The sequence below is a fragment of the Anabrus simplex genome, chromosome 3 (genome assembly GCF_040414725.1).
Source record: "Anabrus simplex isolate iqAnaSimp1 chromosome 3, ASM4041472v1, whole genome shotgun sequence".
Taxonomy (NCBI): domain Eukaryota; kingdom Metazoa; phylum Arthropoda; class Insecta; order Orthoptera; family Tettigoniidae; genus Anabrus; species Anabrus simplex.
The window spans coordinates 79,366,900-79,384,129 of NC_090267.1; the positions used below are offsets into that span (position 1 = coordinate 79,366,900).

The 17,230-nt window shown below is 37.6% G+C and overlaps 1 protein-coding gene across 3 annotated transcripts in view; it reads right to left on the reverse strand.

Moving 5' to 3' along the window:
- Nucleotides 1-263: 263 nt before the first annotated feature.
- The window catches only part of LOC136865988 (coiled-coil domain-containing protein 28A), a 113,133-nt gene continuing 96,166 nt past the window's right edge, over nt 264-17,230 (reverse strand). For 2 of the 3 annotated variants that reach the window (XM_067142584.2, XM_068226583.1), the window contains exons 5-6: nt 15,155-15,280; nt 264-7,968 (exon numbers count right to left, since the gene is read on the reverse strand). In XM_067142584.2, the coding sequence (XP_066998685.1) occupies nt 7,727-7,968; nt 15,155-15,280 (368 nt within the window). In that variant the 3' untranslated portion in view covers nt 264-7,726. The remainder of the gene's footprint in view (nt 7,969-15,154; nt 15,281-17,230) is intronic. The other variant, XM_067142585.2, reaches the window with a different exon arrangement.

Sequence of the window (17,230 nt, forward strand, 5' to 3'; positions counted from 1 at the left end):
AAATATGGATATTTTCACATAAATGAACACAGGTTTGTTAGTGAATATAAAACATTGCAGGCATCTGCTATGACTTGGGCAAGTTGAAAATGCTATTTTTTGTAGCATTAATGCCACTACTTAAGTATCTGAGGAGGCAACCAGGCATGCAGTATCAACAAGTAGCAGGTAATGAACCTTACAATATCAAAATTAAGGCCCTAGTAAGTAATTCTTAATATCCCTATTGAAGATGAGTAATTATGAAGAGATGGAGTCAACAATTAGAGTACTTACGAATGTCTTTATTACTTCATTACAGATGATACATATTTGGACTGCCAAGTTATTAATGAAATCCAATTTTCTTAAGAAATGTCCTTACAATTTTAGGCACATCTCTAGTTAGTTCACTTTTCTATTACAGTTGTTAAAAACGTTACATTCTATTCACATTTACAATAAAAAATAATTTTCACGACAATAGTTTTTATTGCTTCTGTACAAAAGAATCCTGTCAGATTCAATCAATCAATCAATCAATCAATCAATGATCTGTATTTAGGGCAGTCTCCCAGGTGGCAGATTCCCTATCACTTGTTTACCTAGTCTTTTCTTACACAATTAACAAAAATGAAAATAAATAAAACATCTCCCTTGGTAAATTATTCCAATCCCTAACTCCTTCTCCTATAAACAAATATTTGCCCCAATTTGTCCTGTCGAATTCCAACTTTATCTTCATACTGTGATCTTTCCTATATTTAAAAACACCACTCAAACTAATGTCATTGCATGCAATCTCTCTCCACTGACAGCTCGGAACATACTGCTTAGTCCTTTCTCCCAGGTCTTCCCAGCCCAAACTTTGCAATAGGGTTGGGCAGACCGGAACATTCAGTTGTTCCGCAACAATAGGAGCTTGCGACGGAGTGTTGCGGTACAGAGTGTTGGGACACGGGACTGTAACTGCGTCGTAGAGAGAACTTCCGAGAGGCAACATGACATGCTCCGCATCAGCTGGAATGTGCCTGTACTGAATGTGCTGTGTGAAGGCCGCACTAGATAGATTAGTTGGCCTTGGCTGTGTCTGACTGTCGCTACCGGCTGTGTGCCGCCCTGTGCTGGAGTGTAAACATTTTTTCATCCAGTGATATCTTTAATTCCAAAGCGATGACCTATATTTTTCTTGGGCTTGAAAGTTTCCTTAAAGTCCAAATTAATTTTTAACGTCAATCCCCGAGAAAGTGTTGAGGGAAATTTTTGAGATATTAAAGAAAGTAAATGGAAGTTGAGAGGGAAGGAATTTGAAGTGCAGAGAGCATAACAGCATGAAAGTACAACAATGTTTTCATCCAGTTATATTTTTAATTCCAAAGCGATGACCTATATTTTTCTTGGGCTTAAAAGTTTCCTTAAAGTCCAAATTAATTCTTAACGTCAATCCCCGAGAAAGTGTTGAGGGAAATTTTCGAGATATTAAAGGAGGTAAATGGAAGTTGAGAGGGAAGGAATTCGAAGTGCAAAGAGCATAACAGCATGAAAGTGTATTACATAACTGTGCACCGGCACAGTGTGCCGAAACAGGGACATAGTGCCCAACCCTACTTTGCAACATTTTGGTAATGCTACTCTTTTGCCAGAAATCACCCAGAACAAATCGAGCTACTTTTAAGATTTTTTTCCAGTTCTTGAATCAAGTAATCCTGGTGAGGATCCCATATGCTGGAACCATACTCTAATTGAGGCCTTACCAGAGACGTATATGCCCTCTACTTAACATCCTTACTACAACCCTCTAAATACCTTCATAACCATATGAAAAGATCTGTAACCTTAATTTACAGTCCTGTTTATGTGATTGCCTCAATAAAGATCTTCCCTTATATTAACACCTAGGTACTGACAATGATCCCCATGAGGAATTTTCACCCCATCAACACAGTAATTAAAACTGAGAGGACTTTTCCTCTTTGTGGAACTCACAACTTGACTTTTCATCCAGTTTACTTTCATACCATTGCCTACTGCCCATCTCACGGCATTGTTGAGGTCTTTTTGCAGTTACTCGCAATCTTGTACCTTATTTATAATTTTATATGACATCATCCCCAAAAAGCCTTATCTCTGATTCCAGTTCTTTACTCATATCATTTATATACCATATTTCTCCAAATTCAAGAAGACTGTCTTCTCCCAGAATCTCATGTGAAAAATCAATGGTCGTCTTGCATTCACGACGTAACAGTAATGAACACCACTGGTAGCTACCATGGTAACCATGCTGCTGCTTTTTAACATCCGCTAGCGCGTACACAAAACTCTTTGACAATCAACGTCTGCCTCTTTAATATACATTGCTAGCCGTGGCAAGAGGTTGTACAGTACCTTTGTGTAATGTCACTGCATCTATTAGCCTCTTCAAAAATGTTTCTCAAATCCGCAGAATGGCATCAAAACATGCGAGCCTTCAAATTCTTAGAATGCCGGGCTGAGTGGCTCAGATGGTTAAGGCGCTGGCCTTCTGACCCCAACTTGGCAGGTTCGATCCTGGCTCAGTCCGGTGGTATTTGAAGGTGCTCAAATACGTCAGCCTCGTGTCGGTAGATTTACCGGCACGTAAAAGAACTCCTGCGGGACTAAATTCCAGTACCTCGGCGTCTCCGAAAACCGTAAAAGAGTAGTTAGTGGGACGTAAAACAAATAACATCATTATTAAATTCTTAGAAAGGCCATGGCTACTCAATGGCAGAGTTATAACGTGTCTACTGTACCTGACGCTTAGTAAAATTAGGTTTTATAGACAGCAGCGATATTTTTGTGATGGATCGTCATATTGTAAAGATACGTGGAATAGGTATTGCCGGGAAATTTTCTGCGGGTTCTTGTTGATATTATGATGCCAATTTTAATTTAATGGTTATTAAACACACAGAAATTAAGAATAAGTGTGCAGCTGCAAGAAAATATGGCATAGGCCTAACTAAAGTCAATATTCAGCGTTAGCGTAAAGCCAAATAAAAATGCGTACTGTACTGTACAAAAAATACATTCAGTGGTCCCCAACAAGGATGCTTTAAAGAAGCTGAAGATGAAATTGTGAGGTATATCCGCGAAAAACGTAAGGACGGAATGGCCATACCAGGGTGCAATAAACTTGCACGTTAACCTTCAACATCCACGTCGTTATTAGGCCTATACATCGCTAGCGCCGAAGTCGGCCGAACCCGCAAGCTACACGTGCGTGTAACGGCAGCTGGTTGTACTTGACGTGGAGTTAAACTAACAGGAATATTTTCCTGATGGACCATCGTATTGTAGAGACGCGTGGAACAGGTATTGCTGGCAAATTTTCTACGGGTTCTCTTTGATATTATGATGCCAATTTTAAGTTAATGGCTATTAAACCTGCAGAAATAATGAATAATTATGCAGCTGCAAAAAAAATACAGTATAACTAAAGCCAATGTCTGGCTCTGGCGTGAAGACAAAAATAGTCTAAAAATGCGTAAGAAAGGCACTCATATGATTTTACAAAGCACTTATTTTAGCCTGACTTAATTTTTTTGAAGAAAAGTGGGGGTCATCTTGCATTCAGAGAAATACGGTATATAAGAAAACAAAAGTACTTCCTTGAGGAATTTCCCTCTTAATGATTACAGGATCAGATAATGTTTCACCTACTCCAATTCTTTGAGTTCCATTTTTTAGAAATATAGCCACCCATTCAGTCAGTCTTCTGTCAAGTGCACTTGCACTAATTTTTGTCAGCAGTCTGTCATGATCTCCCCTATCAAAAGCAGTAGATAGGTCAATTGCAATACATTCCATTTGATCACCTGAATCTAAAATATCTACTCTATCCGGCGGGAATCCTACAAGTTCAGCTTCAGTGCAATAACTTTTCCTAAACCCGAACTGTGTTCTATCAAACCAGATTCCTTAAATCGATCTTTCAATTTTAAACAGAAAATTGCTGGGTGAAATCAACAAGTAATTATCAAAGAAACTTGTTCTGAGAAACCTCAATATTCTTCTTGTAAGAGGCACTGCATTGGACTAATACCTGTCTATCCTAATTGGCCACCACTCCAGAAGGAGAACTTGACCTTACCTAACAATACATGACAGAGTTCAGAGTTCTTGGTTTCAACTGATGATGAAACATCAAAGTAATTTACTCAGTATTCTTGAGATTTGGAGCATTCCAATAATAACATCTGCCTAGTCCTTTGCATGCTATTAACCTTTTCTTCCTAATTCCTAACGTTTGGATGTTGTGAAGAACTAAACATTTTCTTTTACCCCGGCTCAAAGTTGCACAGGAAACTACCTCACTCCTCATTTCCCTAGTACACCTCTTCAGTGACGCCTGGGCCCCTATGATGGTGGATGGCTGAGTTTTTGAGGTCCAAGCCAGTCTTCGGGCTGAGCACTCATCATGCATCAAAGTTGCAGAATAAATTGGTCTGACATGGCTACAAAGAAAGATTCGCTATGAAAGAAGTTAACAATATTGTGATATTGCTTTCACATGGATTAAAGTTTGGAAATGTTAATTGTTCTTTTTTCCTTTTTTCTTGACTCATTTGGTGTAGTTTTTATGCTGCAATAAATACTACAATATTTTGCAGAAAAAGTTTAAACTTACAATATTTCACCAATGTATTAATAATAATGTTACTGGTTTTATGTTCCACTAACTCTTTTATGGCTTTTGGTGATGCCGAAGTGTCAGAATTTCGTCTTGCAGTTGTTTTATGACTCGTAAATCTACTGACACAAGGCTGACACATTTGAGCACCTTGAAATACCATTAGACTGAGACGGTATCGAAACTGTCAAGTTGAGTTCAGAGTTCTACTGTCGGAACCACTCAGCCTAGTTCACTAATTCATTAGTATCAACTAGTTCTAAAGAGCTTCGTGACACAACTGCAGTAATTACAACCTTTGGGTATAAATAAGGAAAGTATATAGCCCCATTTACATGAAAATTATAGACATTAATATACACACATAAACATATGCTACAAACATTAGAAGCCGTAATTCACATTGTAATTTTATACACTAACATTCAGAAAAGGACAAGTGAATAAACTATAGTTTTACATTAAAATGGAGCTTTGCACAATGATGACTGATGATGTAGTTGTACAGTTTATGTTTCCACTAACTAAAATTGCTACCTTGCATGGTTTTTAGATACATACACACACATACAAAAAAATGCACATGATGCTGGTTGTAGAGACAAGGATACTTTTTTATATAAAAGGATGTCATATGGTTATATATAGTCACAGCCATTGATACTGAAATGTCGCTTGTAGGCATTATTTGCTTTATGCTGCACTGAGACCAATGGGATAGGAAAGGGCTAGGAGTGAGAAGGAAGCGGTCTCGTGGCCTCAATTCGGCATCTGCCTGGTGTGAAAATGGTAAACCACAGAAAACCATCTTCAGGGCTGCTGACAGTGGGGGTTTGAACCCACTATCTTCCGAATGCCAGCCATCAGCTATGTGACCCTAACTGCTCAGCCACTTGCTCGGTAACAATTTGGTGTGTGAACAGTTCATGTCTAGTTTCCTGTCAGGTCAGCCCAGGTATCATTCCTGGCTTGGCTGCGAGAACAGAACAGGATACATTCTCACAGTAGTTTCCCCACTTAAATTCTAGGAGTACATTGGGCAATTGACCACAATGTCCCAAGATGAAGTAATAACAACAGCCCTGAATTTCCAATAATTATTGATATTTCATAACCATGGTATTCTTTCTGGCTTTCTTTAACAACTGTTTAATCTGCAAATACAGGAATACATTCTTTGAAATGTCTTGAATGAGATGTAACAGTAAGGTTCCATTCAAGTCAAACTCCAGTACTTTGTGGAATTCTGGCAATATTTACGAGAAAGTAAGCATTATTTCTTTTCAATTTTTATTATTATCATTATTATTTAAAAATATATATTTTATTTCCCTACTTGTATCTTGCCTTTTTTCTCTCTCATTTTAAGTTCCAATATTCTACATTCATCACCAGATGGTACAGTTATTATTCTGTATCACCTCACTTAGTTTGTATTATTTATATACAATATTGATATTCATTGAAACTATCTAGTACTGTTTACTGTAAATAGGGTGACTTACCCTATTATGGATGTTGTTTTTGGGATATCAGTCAATAGGCTGGTTTGATGCAAATTACATGCCACCCTAACCTGCACTAACCAATGTTACTAATACATTCTACATCTACTCTAATCTGTTGGTTATAATCAAGCCTTGGCCTTCCCCTGCTTTTCTTATCCTATACATTATCCTCAAAAACTAACCAATCAAGTCCTGGGTGTCTCAAGATGTATCCTATCAATCTATCACTTCTGTTCAGATTTCATCAAATCGTTCTCTTCTCATAAGATCAATTCATTATCCCTTCATTTGTGATTTAATCTACTCATCTTGCCTTCAGCACTCTTCTGTAACACCTCATTTCAAGAGCTTCTATGCACTTTATGTCCGTGTTAATTACTGTCAATGTTCCCCAATGCCACATTCCATACAAAATTCTTCAAAAACATTTTTCTAACATAGGCACATCTATATTTGAAGCAGCAGCAGCAGCATCTGCTTGCCATCAGACTGGGAGAGCTGTAAGTCTGTCTACCAGAGAAGTGTGTTGGAGCTACATAAATTGGTTAAGTTTTTGTATAGGTCTGTACATGTTCTCAGTAAAATCTGTGTTCTACCCTCCCATTCTAACTTGGACCAGCCACCGCTGATTTGAAATGAGCAAATGTATTTTAAGAAAGGCTCCCCTTGCTTTTCTAGTATGTATTTTATGTCTTCCTTACTTCTGCCACTGTTAATTATTCTACTACACAAATAACAATATTTATCCACTTCCTGTAAGATTTTTCTTAATCGAACATTTCCTATGAACTCTAATTTTGTTCAAGTTCTTTCCATTAAACACTCAAACCCATCAAGTGCCGAGGTTACGGGTAGTGGAAGCCTTTACCGTCCACCCCTCCAAGGGCCTTCATGGCCTGTATGGAGGTGACTTTGCTTTGCTTTTGCTTTCCATTACTTTTGTTTAGGATTAATTTTTCATCTTGTATGAATCTACCTCTCCAAAACAGTCTCCATACCATCAAGCAATTTCTATACATCTTCTGCAGACGTAAATAAAATAATCTAGATAAAATTATTCATTACCTTTGTTATCTTATAATAAATAAAATTAAGCGTCAATGAATCAAGGTGGGTAAAGAAAATATTTAGAAGAGAGGTCATGAGGGAAAGAGGTAACAGTTTTATGGATATTAAAAAAAAAAAAAAAAAAAAAAAAAATCATTGTTACAACTCTGTCAATCCAAAAAGCCACTATGAGGTGATCATGTCTTTTACCAGCTAAAGGGCTTCTTATATACAAATGGTTATAAATTAAAATCACCTTAGGGTGACATAACATATAACATACAAGTATGAGAAATAATGAAATATAATACTGAAATTCTATTTTGCCAAAAAATATTCAGAAGAGCCTCTCTTAGAGGCAGGACTCTGAGTCTTCACCTAGCTTCTCAATTGTTCCTACGAGGCTGTTTGAACTCTTTCCAGACAGTTAAACATGTGTTCAGAGAATGGTTGACTTGTCTCCATCAGGATGGGATGAACACTGTGCAACCAAGACGGAAGGCGGACAGCTCTTGCGTCGAGCTTGGTCCAGCATGTGCTAGTCCTGTAGCAAACTGCTCTCCCGGCTGTCGCTCGAGAAGGAGTGAAGGCGCTCGATGGATACACTCAGCTGCTCCAGGCTCTCCATGAGGCGTTGCATGTTCTCCTGACCAGCTCGCAGTCCTTCGTCGCTTAGTGGGGCAAACAACTCCTGCTGTGCTCCCAGATCGAAATGTAACCGAGCCAGACGTTCCTGTTGCTCTCGGATTGCTGTCATCTGTTCCATACTGCAGTCCTTACCTGAACACAATGGTCTCAAATGAATACAAAACTCTGTTACTCTTACAAATAGTAGCAAAGTCTGAGAGTAGTCAGGATAAGCCGAGCTTCCCAAAAATGTTCTGAAGAAAATAGTGAAGCTGTACCTAGCAGCAAACAGCGTTTTGTTCTGTCTAAAGTGCCAGTGTAAGAGGAGAGAAACCTTCACTGGTGGTCCAATCAAGGCAAGAAAAAGAAGAGACCACCCACTGATACACATGGTTATAAATTCTCTGTGTGTGCCTAGGTATAGTATTTTTAGGCTGGCTTTTCCCAGAAAGTTTCATTCTCTAGGGTGAAAAATAGTGCTTCAAATAGGTATCTTATATTTTCACTTCTGTAGACGAACCTATGATTTTACCATAGATTGTCTGATATCTACCTGTTGCTATTTTGTGATGGATGGAGTATTTTTTTATCTGTCTCTTGGCTCAGGAAAGAGCAAAATATGGCTTCTATATAGTCTCAGTCTAATTTATGGCTGTAACAAGTATGGAAGCTACTGAGTAATGACATTTAGAGCACAACTAGTGTGTGTGGATATAATGGATGGTGCTACTCACAGGGTCAGCTGTGTTGCAATAGCACTTTTTATCTCTAAAAAAAAAAAAAAAAAAGCTAACTCATTCCTCATTACGCTTTGTACATCTCATTATGACACTGCCACTGGTTTTAGCAGTTTTCCTATAACTACATTATATTTGGTGGTGATATTTTGGGGACTCAGCCGGCCTCTGGGCTGAAGACAGAATTTAAAGTGTACAGTTATAGGTGAACCATCTGTTAAACACTACAGTGAAAGTAAAAGCGTCAGCTAATGGAGAAGTGTTATGAACATAAGGTCCTTTGGCTGGCCTTCCTGGATATCAAAAAGGCCTTTGATGCTGTAAGCAGGGACAAAGTCTGGGAAGTGCCGAGAAACAGTGGAATCAATAATGACATAATAAAACGAAATGAGAATTTACATGAAGACATCAGTAGTCCCGTCAAAACACCATCAGGAATGCCGGAACCCTTTAGAATAACTACACGCCTAAGACAAAGTGGAGTTCTGTCATCTCTTCTCTTCATTACTGGGATGAATGAGATTCAACTTCAAGTATGCCAAAACGTTGGTGACAACAAAATGAAAGTCATGCTATTTGCTGATGACATCTGCATATAGAGAGATTCCAAGGAGGAACTTCAGGATCAGATCAATGAATGGACAGTAACAGCTCAAGGGTACAGCCTAAGATTCAGTCAGGAAAAAGTGAAGTGTTGGTTATGCAGAGAAATGGTCAACCTGAAGGTTACATTGAAATAGAGGGTAAACAACTCAAGATGTCCCACAAATTCAAATATCTAGGAAGCATGATATCAGCAACAGGCTCCACTGAAGAGGAACTTACCAGCAGGATTCAAGCTGGAGGAACATTTTATAGAGCTGCCCGAGACCTAATATGGAACCCAAAAGTACCATTGAAATGCAAGCGAGCAATTTATCTGACTTATTTACATGCCAATTTTGACATATAGGAGTGAGACCTGGACCATGAAGAAAAAGGATGAAGCAAGGATTCAAGCAGCTGAAATGAGATTCGTTGGTTGGCAAAACAAGACGAGATAAAATTCGTAATGAGAACATCAGAGACATGGCTCAGGTTGCCAGAATGCAAGATAACATAACTCTGCGTAGACTCAAATGGTACGGTCACATGCGAAGGATGGATCTTGATTGCATACCCAGAAAAATGTATGATCTGCAGTTAAAATATTCAAGACCAAGAGGGCAGCCAAGAATGCGATATACAGACATGGTGAAAATGACATTCAGCAACAAGGAGGGGACTGGGACAACATTGAAGAAGAAGAAAAGTACAAACACAGAAGTTGGTGGAGGGGCTTCATTCGCTGACCCATCGTATAGATGGAACGATAAACAGAGAGGTGGATGAGCCGCCTAGTCAATACTATGTGTTAATTTTTAATATTTACCTTTCACCTTAACATTATGTCTCGTAAATGGTTCGAGAATATGCACATTCTCTTCTTCAGCTAGTTAAATTAAAATTCTTGTATACAATAAGATCTAGTGAAAATGGGGGCCCCCATTAAGAAATCTAAAACTATGACTAGTACAATGTAACATGTTAAAAATTGAAGGATTGGGGCATGGAATTAAATTCCATCTTGTCATATACAATAAAACACAGTAGGATGATGTCTATACGGATAAATATGTTGAGCTATAAGTCCTGTTGTGATGTGAAGTCACTGTGTCCTTGATGTTCCAATACATTCTTGTAAAATTCAGATGGGGTGGTATTAAGAATAATATAAAATGGTATAAAAACTTGTTGTTAAGCCAATACCCTCTGTTAATAGGTGTGTTATGCAGCCAGGTTGATATGAGCTTAATATGGTCGATGTTATAAGTAGTGCAAAGGCTGTCATGCAACTGTCAGTTGCGGTCATATAGACATCATCCTACTGTGTTTTATTGTATATGACAAGATGGAATTTAATTCCATGCCCCCATCCTTCAATTTTTAACATGTTACATTGTACTGGTCATAGTTTTAGATTTCTTAATGGGGGCTCCCATTTTCACTAGGTCTTATTGTATACAGAAATTTTAATTTAACTAGCTGAAGAAGAGAATGTGCATATTCTCAAAACATGTACTAGACATAATGTAAAGGTGAAAGGAAATATAAAAAAATGAACACATAGTATTGACTAGGCGGATCATCCACCTCTCTATTTATTGTGATCAAGTCAATACGGACCCAATACCGGGCATTATGGTCACGATTATTAATAGCAGATGGAACGACGAGGGATATGTATGTATGTATGTATTAGGGTGGGCCGAAAAAACTCGAATTCTTTTTTCCAAGTCGTAATACCACGGAAAAGTTGCGAATTGGGGAGAATAAAATGGGGTAGAAAAAGAATCAAAATAGGTTCATTTCTTTCGGTCGCGCACATGCTCTAAAGTTTGCCGAAACCAGGAAAAATGTATATTTTTACAATAATTTTCTACCTTGCCTAACTTGTCAATATTTAAATGTAATAGCTCTAGCCGACTCTTACTCCAACCAATAATGATTTAGAAATAAGAATGGTTCAAATCGGTTAAGGTCTTCCGCTCGCGCAGCAGCCGTCAAAAATCTAACAAATTCTCGCGCTCGTCGTAACTTGCTCGGGTCAAAGACACTGACGCTCAGCCTACCTACCACTCTCACAACCACGCCTTGCCATTGTGTCAGTCTGCACTTATCCCTCGTGTTTGATGTGTGTTTCATTCGCTCTTCCAGTTACTATTGTGGCATTTGCATCTCCCGTATTTTAATGTTTGTTTTGTGTTATGACATTTTTGTGTAATTTTGTGACTTAACGGTGGTATACTATGGCACCTCAGAAACTCATCACAAGACAGGTATTTGATTACCCTATACTTACTGCACATAAAGACTTTTTATCAGACAAGCTAAAGTTAAATCTGTTATCCTTCTAGTAAAGGTAGCGATAGCAACCAAGATATTGGTCTTCATCATCAGTTTCAACAATATTTACATTTGAATAGGAGCACGAGGGTTTCAGATGAGATTCAAATTCATCATCCAGAGTTAAATGGCTGTCACGCGATCTCCTTTCCAATGATTTAATATGTTTCTTTGTTTCAGACACGTCCAACCCTCCAATTCTTCCTATTCCGTGTGCTCGTAATAAGTAAACAAATCTTAGCTCAATAGCAGGTATTTTGTTTGATTTTGCACACAGTTGACAGTTATATCACATTTACATATATCAGGGGTTCTGTTACAAATGCAATTAACAACAATTGGGCATTTGCAAGCCGATACGTCAAAAAGAAGTGAGCATTTTTGCTTAAACTCCTCAATTTTCTGCTTAAACAAATCTTTATTCTTATCCCGAGTATATAATTTTCGAATGTTGTAATATTTATCATGCAACGCTTTTATAAGTTGCACAATTATTTTATATGTAACAGTTGGGATGGATGCTTTCTGATACAAACCAATTATTTTGTTAGCTACTGTACTTGCAACATGTGAAAAACTGACTCTCTTATTATAAACTTTAAGCGCCAAGCGGTATCTCTCCTGTGAACAACACTGAATCACATCCTCACCAGTAGGAAGCTTGTTTGATGAAAAGTCTTTAGGTGCAGTAAATATAGGACAATCAAATACCTGTCTTGTGATGAGTTTCTGAGGTACAGCCATAGTATACCACTGTTAAGTCACAAAGTTACACAAAAATGTCATAACACAAAACAAACATCGCAATATGGGAGATGCAAATGCCACAATAGTAACTGGAAGAGCGAATGAAACACACATCAAACACGAGGGATAAGTGCAAACTGACACAACAATGGCACGGTGTGGTGGCGAGAGTGGTAGGTAGGCTGAGCGTCAGTGTCTTTGACCCGTGCGAGAATTTGTTGGATTTTTGACAGCTGCTGCGCGAGCGGAAGACCTTAACAGATTTGAACCATTCTTTTTTCTAAATCATTATTGGTTGGAGTAAGAGTCGGCTAGAGCTATTACATATAAATATTGACAAGTTAGGCAAGGTAGAAAATTATCATAAAAATATACATTTTTCCGAATTTCGGCAAACTTTAGAGCACGTGCGTGACCAAAAGAAATGAACCTATTTTGTTTCTTCTTTTACCCCGTTTTATTCTCCTCAATTTGCAACTTTTCCGTGGTATTATGACTTGGAAAAAAGAATTCGAGTTTTTTTGGCCCACCCTAGTATGTATGTATGTATGTATAAAATATGTCATTTTATTTTCTTGAAGTGTTTCTATTTGGACTTGTTGACCAATATTATATTACGTTGGTTATTAATTATTCATTCTGTCTAGTTTTATAACACTGTCTAGATTATTTAGGTAAAGAAGGTCCCATTAGGGTTCGAAACATGTACTATTGTTAAATGTTTGTATGCACAGTACTGAATAAGCAGACTATGCATTGGTAATTTCTTTGTAAGAAATTTTGTCTGACTATAGTGTAAGTTAGTAGGGATCAGATCATGAAGTTGATCACATGCAGACTTCATCAAACAAGAGAATATTTCACCAATCGGTTTCCTTGTCATGGTCAGTGAAGTTGGCGAATAATAGGAACTCCTCATACATGCACCTTTGGTGTTATTGGTGATACTTGCATGTGCTTTGACCATAATTTCTTAAAATCAATATGGAAACTGGCACAGTAGGTCAGTGTTAGCAGACAAATGTTCCAACGTATATGGAAACAACTGCATATGAAATCGTACCTACAGTTGTGTAGCTATTAAAAGAACCCAATAAAGGTACCAAATTAACTTGTTTTTCACTTCTGCACATAATGGTCATCTGGAAGCTGTAACACTAGTGGGTGGTCTTTTCGTGATATCTCACAGCAGGAATATATACACAAATTAACCACCCCACCTACTCTATCAGCACCAGTCTGATGGTTAAGTGCTCAAGGTTGCAGAATTGAATCTCGCCACACTTGGAGAGAATTACTAGCACAGTTACAAATTATTTTTAAGAAGAAAACTTTGTCATCTTTCAAAATCAATTGCAGTTGAAAGGATGTCAAAATGCACAACATAATTATAGTTATGAAATGCTGGACTAGGTTCTGGGAATTTCTTTGCTAGTTTCCTCTTTCCTCAAGGGAATTGCTGCATTAATATTCAGAACTGGGACTAGTCAGAATTGTTCTGTTCTTTGTGGTGTTCACCAAAAAAATGATGACCAGTTCTTCACCAACACGGTAACACTGGTTTATGGAAATAATACCTTCTGAGCTAACTTTTGTGAGGTTGGGTGATTAGAATCATTGTCTATTGTGTGTGATGTTTGAGTTGGTTTCTTGCATATTTCGTAAGATAGTTTTATCTTTACTTCTACTGATCGCGATGTCCAGAAAGTTGATCTGAGCTCGGTAACTGCAGTCGCTTCAGTGTGGCAGGTATCCGGTATTCGGCAGATACTGGGTTCGAGCTCCACTATCGGCCGCCCTTAAGATGGTTTTCCGTGGTTTCCCATCTTCACTCCAGGAAAATGCTGGGGAGGTACCTTAATTAAGGCCATGGCTACTTCCTTCCCACTCCTAGTCCTTTCCTGTCCCATCGTCGCCACAAGACCTATCTGTGTCGGTGCGACGTAAAGCAACTTGTAAAAAAAAAAAAAAAAAAAAAAAAAAAAAAAAAACCCCATCGATTCTCCCATTTGTTTCTGGTTCTACTGTGAACTTGACTGCACCATGTAAAGACTTTAGTGTGTCTAGTAAATGTTCTGCATTTATGACATATATGCACAGTACATCATCCACATATCTGCTCCAGTGCATTTTTCCTTTGGCACGTTGGTAGGTTAAGAGTTCGTTCTCAATGTTATTTAATAATATGTTTGCTATTATTCCTGATAATAGTGAACCCATGGTTAATTCTTTTCTTTTAGTGAATATATTTTATTGTTAAACATGAACGTGTTTTGGTTTAAGGTCGTTTTCAATGGATTCATTATTTCTTATGTTTTTTCAGGTTGAATGGCTTTCTTTTAGATGCTTTTCTATAATTTTAACAGGCTCCTCTATTGGTATGTTGGTGTATATGTTGGTTATGTCAAAATATATAATTCTCATGCTTTCTGTTAATTTCAGTTTATTTAATTCTTTCGTTAGTTCTAATATGTTTTTAATCGACCTATCATTTTTCATTTTCATCTTTTCTTTTACATTTTGTTGAGAATTTGTTTACATTGTAACTTGGTGTGGTTTTGAAATTTACTATAGGTCTGATGCGACCTGTGTCTTTGTGTACTTTGGTGAGTGCTCTTAGTGTTGGGATTTTGGAGTTTGTGATAAGTTTTTCTTTTTCTTCTCTGGTGAGGATTAGATCTGTTTTTTTTGAATGTTTATTTTAAGTTGTTTTGAAATTTATTAGTTGGGTCACGTTTGAACTCTTGTATTTTGTTGCTGCTTATGAATTCAATTCACTATTCAATTACCTCTGGTGTAAAATACATTCCAAAAGTATCACTTCTCGTTCAAAGACTCTGATCCAAACTACATACCATGCAACATGAGGAGACAAACACAGAGCTAGTTTCTATCTTCCTATAACTCATTACCAACCTGAGTATACTCACCAAAGGCTCGCAGTTTGCCAGAATGGAAGTCTTCAAGCAGGTGTAGAAGGGCGGTTTCCATGCGCCGAACATCCGTCACATCTGAGAGAAAAGAGTGGTGTTGACACGCTCGACGGTTCCCCACCACTAACAAGGAGGAGGCGGGAGAGAAAAAACTAAAATAAACTAAAATGAAAATAATAGGGACACATCAGTCCTGCAGATTGAAGACTTGTACTATAGGACTTGAGTAGTCTTTTGGGTTTCTTCCACCTGAAGTGAGACCACACAGCCTTTGTGAAACGTAAAGTTTGTCTTGTTTCACGTGGCATAAATCTAAAAGTCTTCAAACACATCTTTCTAAAACATGTATTTAGGTTTGACGAGAATTCACCTCTGTAGTGTAATAGCTAACGCTATTAGCGGCTATCCGTGGGGGTCCAGAATTGATTCCCAAAACTGGTAGGAGGGCTTAGTATATGGTTACATAGGTATATCCAGCTTATCTCCATTGGGAGTGTGCCTGAAAAGAGCTGCAACACCTTAGGATGCGGACATTCATGTACATTTAGTATGAGAAGAACAAATTTCTTTTAAGAAATATCCTCCTTGCTTGGACAAGTCTGCATTTTATGTTCCCCTTACTTCTGCTATCACTGGTTATTCTACTACCTAAATAACAATATCATGTACTTCCTTGACGACTTCAATTCCTAAACTCTTATTTCTTACATCATCTGATTTCATTCTTTAGTTTTAGATTATTTCTATCAAGTCTGGTTATACCATTCAATGATTTCTCTAGGATCCTCTGCACTCAGATAAAATAACCTTCACCAATAATATATAAGTAATAATAATAACAACGTAAACGTTTCCACCTTTTCAATACTAAAATATATTCACAAAATTATAAATTACACGGTACTAGTTTCGACCCATCTAGGGGTCATCATTAGCCATATTGGAGCAAAGATCACTTTTGGCGAAATGCTAAGAAAATGTTATTTTAAAGAATAACAAGTGAAATGAGATGTTATTATGGTAATAGTTAATAATACAAGGAATATACATACTAAGAGGTTTTTAACAAAGAATAAAGTATAAATGGGGTGTTGTAAAAATTATAATCATGGAAATCAGTAAGTTCTTGTATTGAAATGACATATATAAAATTATATATGGGTTAGGAAGAGGGCTAAAGGTGGGGCTGAAGGGTGCGGGAGAAAGTGTAATTGTCTTGGAAAAGTACCTTTGATTAAATTTAGGATTGAGTTTAGGTTGGCTGCATTATTGTTTCTGAGGAAAGTGATAAATAGATCGAAGAGTATGTTGGGTTTCTCTGAGATTTCATTGAGATTGTGACTGGCATTAAAGTATTGGTCTAGGTGTATGTAGTAATTTTCCATTATGTTGAGTAAAGGGCCCTTGTTTGCTAATACGAGGATGTCCATGTCTTGTTCAATATTGGTGAAATTATGGTTATAATCTTGCATGTGTTGGCCGATGGCTGAAAACCTGTTGTATTTTATTGCGTTAGTGTGCTCGTGGTATCTGATAATGAAGTTTCTCCCGGTTTGCCCGATGTAGGTTTTTTTACAGGTGGTACATTTGATCCTATAAACTCCTGATTTTAAAAAACTGCTGGTCTTGTTGATGTGTGAAGTATTGTATAAAACGTTCATGTTCTTATTGTTGGTTTTGAAGGCTATTTTAACGCCTTGTTTCTTAAAGATGTTGGTTAACTTGTAGATATCATTGTTGAACGTGAAGGTGGAAAATGTTAGAGGTTTGGTTATTTCTTTTTTGAGGGTAGTTTTTGGGCGATGTTTGTGTTTATTGATTATCCTTTCTATAAAATGATTGCTGAAGCCGTTGAATTTTGCGATTCCGCGGATTGTGTTGAGTTCGTTTTTTAGATCTTTATTGGACATAGGTATGCTGAAGGCTCGGTGAACTAGGCTGTTGTATGTGGCTCGTTTGTGGGACTTATATATTATTCTCAGTTCAATACGGACCAAAAACATGAAATTCATAACCATTAATAACCTTCACCAGGCAAGTTGGCCGTGCGGTTAGTTGCGCGCAGCTGTGAGC